The sequence below is a fragment of the Pinus tabuliformis genome, chromosome J, assembly GCF_031772625.1.
Source record: "Pinus tabuliformis cultivar Carrire ecotype Pingquan chromosome J, CPIR1, whole genome shotgun sequence".
Taxonomy (NCBI): domain Eukaryota; kingdom Viridiplantae; phylum Streptophyta; class Pinopsida; order Pinales; family Pinaceae; genus Pinus; species Pinus tabuliformis.
In genome coordinates, this window is record NC_142295.1 from 1,455,357,988 (window position 1) to 1,455,365,031 (window position 7,044).

General features: G+C 36.9%; 1 protein-coding gene across 1 annotated transcript; it reads right to left on the reverse strand.

Moving 5' to 3' along the window:
• Positions 1–963: 963 nt before the first annotated feature.
• LOC149232854 (pectate lyase-like) lies at positions 964–6,246 on the reverse strand. Its single transcript, XM_089382018.1, has 9 exons — positions 6,151–6,246; positions 5,801–5,859; positions 4,951–5,593; positions 4,711–4,814; positions 4,446–4,584; positions 4,087–4,294; positions 2,253–2,419; positions 2,078–2,141; positions 964–1,160 (listed from the first exon to the last, which is right to left on the reverse strand). Exons 1-9 carry the CDS (start codon positions 6,244–6,246, stop codon positions 964–966), a joined length of 1,677 nt encoding a protein of 558 aa, XP_089238144.1.
• Between the last annotated feature and the right edge of the window lie 798 nt (positions 6,247–7,044).

Here is a 7,044-nt window from a genome sequence, read left to right on the forward strand (position 1 = left end):
TCTCTCTAGTTGCAAGACTTGAAACAAAAATTTGATAATCTTGCACTAAGACATTTAATATGATGGTGACTAAGTCAGCATTAGACATCTTTTCACCAATATCTCTTAACTTATCACTTAAATTTTTGACACGAGATATGAAATGGTGTTTCATACAAACCCTTCAACATATCCCATGTTTCTTTTGATGTCTTACAATCTCTGATATGAGGAATAACGTTGTCCTTTACGGACATAGGCAGCAACACCTTTGCTTTTGTCTCCCTTCTCTCCCAATCTGGAATAGAACCTGCTTTTGTCTCCCTTCTCTCCCAATCTGCAATAGAACCTGCAACAGTGGGTTTGGGCTCATCCCCACACACAATGGACCACAAACTATTTCCTTCTAAAATAGTCATTAACTTAAATTTCCAATTCACATAGTTTTCTCCATCAAGTTTGGTGGATTCATTCATATAATTATCAAGCAATAAATTTGCCATGATAGAAAAAAAAACTTCCTCAAGTCACCAAAATGCCACCAAATCTAATTCAAATTTTACTAGATCTCACACATGCACCATAAAAGAAAATTTGTCTTTAACTACGAACCTCCACACTCCTCTTTAACTACTGGACTCTTATTTTGTGGTTTATCACATCCACTATAATGGTACCTCCACACTCCTCTTTAACTACGAACCTCCACACTCCTCTTTAACTACGAACCACATATCTCTATAAAAAAACCAATCCATTTTCTTTTGTTCTTTTCACCTCAAAGGTAGTGTCAAAAAAACATTCAACATGCGTTTTTTCTGATAATAAGTGCAATATAAATACATGACCAGCACAGCATAAAAAAGATCGATTTAATTGCAATGGCAATCGACCAACCCCTTTTCCTTCAAACGTAAAAGAGAAACCACACAGAATGAAACATAGAAGAAAGAGATGATTAAAGCTATGAAATGGCAAGAAGAATCACAGGCAACACCAACCAGATGGATTACTAGATCGTGCAGTAAGCGCGGTACTTGTGTTTGCAGTCAAGGTGCATCCTCTGCCGCCACCGCCAGTACAGCCAGGACCTCCCAAGCGCACAACGCATAGCTCACCACACTTCTGCTGTGCACACCAGGCTGAAAAGAAAAACAGATCACCAAAACGTTGCTGCTGGTCTGCTCCAACGCAAGAATAAGTAATACTGAGATCTATACCGACCCACCTCACAGCTACAGCTCACTTTACAACAATATCTCACCTCCTTGTACACTCCACCGAGCCTCACACAGCTCTCGACCTCACGGCTCACACCCTCAGCTCTGATACCATGTTAAGAGCAGAGGCTCACAGCGTACCAACACAACTCAAAAACATTGAACACAAGAACATGCTTTCATTAATAAGCTAGAGAAGTTTCTGGAGATGGATTCAGTCGGTGGCTTCCTGGAGAAGCTTCGCTTCCTGCTAATCACTTTGTAGAAGGTCAAATCTCACCATGTGCTTTGTTGCATGAGCTCAAAGCTCACCATGTGCTTTGTTGCATGTGCTTAAATCTAGCAATGTGTTTGTTTACAAACGCTTATAACAATATCGATATATGGTTATAACAATATCAATATATTCAGCTCAACTCAAAACAATATCGATATATGGTTATAACAGTATCAACGGATTTATAACAATCGTGATTATAACAATATCGATATATGGTTATAACAATATCAATATATTCAGCTCAACTCAAAACAATATCGATATATGGTTATAACAGTATCAATATATTCAGTTCAACTCAAAACTCTAACTGTATCAAGGTATTCATTTTAACTCACTACTCTAACTGTATCAAGGTATTCAGTTTAACTCACTGATGATGTGAATCTACACAACAACACTCCTTTCTATACTTATTGTCTCTGGTGGTGGGGGACTTCTTTCTTTTCTCATGCGGCTAGGTAAATGAAATTTGGTAGAGCTTTCCTGTAGGGAGCACTTCAGCATTACTCCATTTCTTCTATTTTCTGGTACTTTTGGGATTACTGTCACAGGACTGGTCAGAAATTTGGGTTTTCCATTAAGACGGTTGGAAGACGGACTGGAGGCAAGGGATCTACGACCCTCTCTTCCATAAACCGGTAGCAATTTTGCAAATCCACCTAAAAATAAACGAACATAATTAGTTCTCATGTCGAAACACCTTAGCTAATTAGTTTATATGACGTGATATCATGGCATGCCATTAAAGGGATTATGTGGATTGCAGTTGCCTTCTCTGCATTGAGAAATCTGGAGAGCTCAGTAATATGGGGCTCGGCCTTCAACCCAACCAGCTCTTCCAACGCACAAAACATAGCCGCTAAAGCAACTATGGAGGGCCGAAATTCCACAAATTCCGCTTCTGGAAAATCAATCAAGATCGCATTGCATTTAATCCCTAAAATTAATGCATAAAATTAAAATGGATCAATCTATACAGGCAAGAAAAATCCATAATTACCAAACAGACTTCTGAGTAGAAGCTCTGTTACACGGGAGACTATGGAGGTTCTCATGATGCAGTCAAACTGCAGGTGCTGAGCCATTGCCTCCGTGTAAGAAAAGGGCGTTACAGGGCTCATCCGCCATCCAAGTGCTTTCATTATGGTGAGTTCCATCCGCTGTAATGTATAAGCGTTCCTTTCGTCCTATTTAGCCGATCGTTTGGCTCACGAGTACAAACGAGCAGCTTGCAGTTTTTGCTATAACAGATTCATGTTATAACCCAGCGGTGCCTTCGCCATTTTTCCCGTATTCACAGCGCTGGGTCGTTACAGTAACTAACTACATAACCGCTACGATGATGATCGGATGGTGGGAATCATTCCAATCATCCAACATATCAAATAGACAGCTGAAGATAGGGAAAAGCTTTACGGCTTAAAAATATTATATAGAAGAAAAATTAAAATTCAGTTGAATTTATACGCTGAAACCTCACACTAAACTAAAAATACCAATATAATAATTCTCAAAATTATAAAATTGATATTGAAAATTATTAAATAGATTATCTATTAAAAAAAACTTGATTATATTAAATTTTTATTTTTAAAAGTAAATTTAGATTTAAATTTCTCTTTATAATTTTTAAAATTTTTATTAAAAATTATTATAGAAGTAAATAAATTCACTGTTAACCTTAAAGAGATAAAATAGATATATAATTATTTATTTAAAATATATATTACTTTTTATTTAATATATATGATAGAGATGAGTACATTTAGCACAATCAGTATGCTAATAATTCCTTTATAAAAAAAGTTCTATAGGGTGCTTTTAGATGTTTCTGTTTAAAGTATTCATATTATCCGTTGGTTTGTTGAGTATAGAATATCAACTACAACTAAATTTAATTTAATAACTTTAATATGTAAAATAAAAATATATATAATAAATAAGAATGGTTTTAGAGAGTTTAAAGGAGTTAATAATTTTAGATTTTAGATGTTTATGATTTATATTGAAGATAAAGTTGTCTTTAGGATTAATCATACTATTAAAATTTAATAGATATTTCAAAATATTTATTGTAATTATCATCAAAACAAAGAAATTAATAACTATTCTAAAAAAAATTAGATACAGATGATATGATAAATTGGGCAGAAGTTCGTTTTGCTTTCAGTTCTCTCGCTGACAAGACAATGAAGAATACCAAATACAGAGTAAGGCAGCTATTGAGCATTTTTTTTTCCCAGCCAGAGCTATTGAGCTTTTTAATTTCACACAAAAAGAATATTTAGAATTCCAATGGATTCAAATGAAACTGCACCACAACAGTAATAAAAAACCTGAAATCCTCCTGGATGTTTCAATGCACACAAAAACTCCTCATTATTGGAGGACCGGGGTCAATATTGCGTTAATGCAAGCCACCCTTTTATTCCACAAACGAACCAAATCAAACGATACCCACAAAAATAATCACAAAACGGAAACCTCCATGACCCCCTAATGTCCTTGAACACAAAACTCCTCTCTAGTTCTAGTTGTTGTCACTACAACCAGTGGAGGACACTCAAGACAATGCTATGATCAAACATAGAATTTAACAACGACCTCGTCGCCCTTTTCTGCATCTGAGTACACCAGCTTTCCGAGTGATGGCTCCTACAAGATTTCCAGGCATCGGATTTAGACTATATGTACTCATGGTTTGAGAGATCGATCCCGATTGTTGAAAAAATGCGCCATTCAGTAGCAGATCATCTCTTGAAATCCAATTCCACAGCATCCCTTGATTACTCGCGCTTAACCGCTTCGTGACCTGAGGCAGATCACATCAATATTCTCATGTTAAATTTTAAGTTCAACCAAGTTCGCATTATGTTCTATTGTTGTTAAAGATCATTTGATAAAAAAATAGAAATTGATATTGATATGCTTTATTTCTTTGTGAACATGAATATAGTAATTACCTCTTTAGCTCTAGGATCTGCAGGTGCCAAGAACCGGTTGCCTTGACTCAATATGGTAGGGTTTGCACTTCCACCAATGGCATACATGTGCCAATGAGTGTAGTCGTTGTTTACTATATGGAAATGCCCAAGTCGACATCTGCATGCATTCATTCAATTCATCAATAACAACTCTAATTTGCTTCTCATTAACTTCATTAGATTCAGATGACTGTACATCTATTGCGTTTGAAAAACTAAGGCAGAGATTAATATAATTATTTACCTAGGCATTCGTTCAACTAGACCTTCCCCAAAATGGTTGTATGCTATGGTTATTTGCATGATTTTGTCTTCAATATTATTGTCGTCATGACCCAACAGCATTACCTGCAGTACTCAAATACACACAGAGAAGAACAGAGCAACTACTGTTATAGATTTTCAAGAAAGAAAGAAAGAAAATTATGAGAATTGATATTCTTAATGAAGGTAGGCAGACATGGGATGAGATTGAATGTGGAACCTTGTCATGGTCAGTGAAGTAGTTGTTTGAAATTGTGATTGCTGTGGATGCACTGACTGCGTCAATGAGGCCATCTTCGCATCTGGATAAGGAGCAATGGTCGATCCAAATGTGGGTTGAGGCAAGGATCGATATCCCATCTTGATCTGCTATCCCTCTCAACCCATAATGAGATGGAGAATCCCTCACAAGAGCGCCTGCTACTCGATTTGGTTTCTTACAGTCGTGAATGTGAATGTTGTGAATGATGATATGATTCACGTCCTGAATTGTGATGCACGGACCGTTTGCTATGTGGACATTGACTCCACGTCCATCTATAGTTTTGTAACTATTCATTATCAGTTCCTCCTTCAATTGGATGACCATGTCTCTCTTGAAAATAATCCACAGCGGCTCTTGCTGAATGACCCCATAACGAAGAGTGCCGCGCCATGGATTCACTGGATCATCACCAGGATCCCTAACAACATAAATCCTTCCCTCTTTGCCTCCAATGGCGTCCTTGCCAAATCCAACGCCACAGTCTGCGAGCCTTTTTCTGTCTCGGCGCCAATTGGGGTCCGCCATCCAACAGTCATCGATAGGGTTCCCCGTTGCTTGTGACAAAAAGCCAAGCTCTCGTCTTGTGTTGTTCATATTTCTTCAATGAAACATAGACCATTGTGTCATGTCAGATAACCAACAACAAAACAAAACAAAACATTCATACTTAATACTCATGATACTGGATACCTAGCGAAAAAAACAATCATGATCCCAGATATCTAGCGAAAAAAAAAAATCATGATACCAGATAAATGACATTAAGAATTAAATTCAGTCAATCTATGTAGGGTGGTTTGTTTACCTTTCCACAGCAGGGATGATGCTGCTGCTATTGCCAGGCGCTGCTTCTCGTGCAAATGCCTGTGTTGCAAAACAGTGGAGCGCCTGGCTACAGATACACAGGATTCCGATCAAGAGCAGGCAATTCGAAATACTACTTGGATAGGCCATGCTTCACAAGATCAGACGGCTGTCTTCCCAAATAAGCAACAATTGGAAGTATTAGAGATGGGGAGATGCTGCAACTCTAAACTCCTAGTTCTGCAAGGAATTGGGAGTGAAGAGGAAAAGGTCACCAATGGCAGGCCAGCTGGTTCGCTTTTTATAGCACCCCTATGGCACCCCATATTTTTTGTTGCAAACATGACTCACAATTTCATAAAATTTCGAACCCTTGACCTGTACGCATCTTTCTTTCCCAATACTTTGAATTTCCGGAAAGACCGCATCCAGCGACAAGCCCGCCATTAATACATGTATCTTTTGGTATACACACTCTAAACCCTATATTCAAAATTGTCTATTCATCCATGTTCACTACAGTGGGAATTGAGGAAACATGATGCTATCGGCTATATTCATCCATGTTCACTGCATTGGCAATTGAGGAAAAATGATGCTATGGAGTATACCCAATGAAACTAATGTTGTCAAATATTTCAATCCCGAAGTTTTTCATATGCATATTACAGTTTGAGTGGGTCTAATGATTAAGAGCATGTGTTTCCTCCTAAGAGGTTACAGGTTCAAAACTAGAGGCGGTAAAATATGTATGCCTTAGTAGATTTAGCAATCCCTTGTCCCATAAACAAAAAAGTCTTATACACTAATTTGGTGTCTGTCTTAGCTGTAACCTTAAAAATAGATATTATTATTATTATTATTATTATTAAAAATAAAAGAATAACCTAAATTTAAATGTGTTTAATCTGAGGTCATATGTTTTCTGACCCAAAGAACCCCTCTCATCCAAGCTTGCAAAGTGTTAGATTACTTGAATAAAATTTCAAATCCCGAAGCTTTTCACATGCGTATTTAGCTAGTAAAATAAGTTCAATCCCGAAGTTTCTCACATGCATATTACTAGCTTTTCATGCCTATATTTACATAGAGGAAAGAAAAAACATTGATCTGACTAGGTCTCATGCGAGGTCTTGTGTTTCGGGCATAAAATTTCAGTTTCTAGGAGTTCCATATTCATAAAAGTTAAAAAAAATAGAATTGATATGTGATAGAGGTAAAGTCTAATTTGTTTATTATTTTTAG

Coding starts and splice junctions, on each gene's coding strand:
- LOC149232854 (XM_089382018.1), bottom strand. CDS start 6,246: ATGGCGGGCTTGTCGCTGGATGCGGTCTTTCCGGAAATTCAAAGTATT. Junction 5,594..5,800: donor ATCATCCCTGCTGTGGAAAG/GTAAACAAACCA, acceptor GTTTCATTGAAG/AAATATGAACAACACAAGAC. Junction 4,815..4,950: donor ACTTCACTGACCATGACAAG/GTTCCACATTCA, acceptor TGAGTACTGCAG/GTAATGCTGTTGGGTCATGA.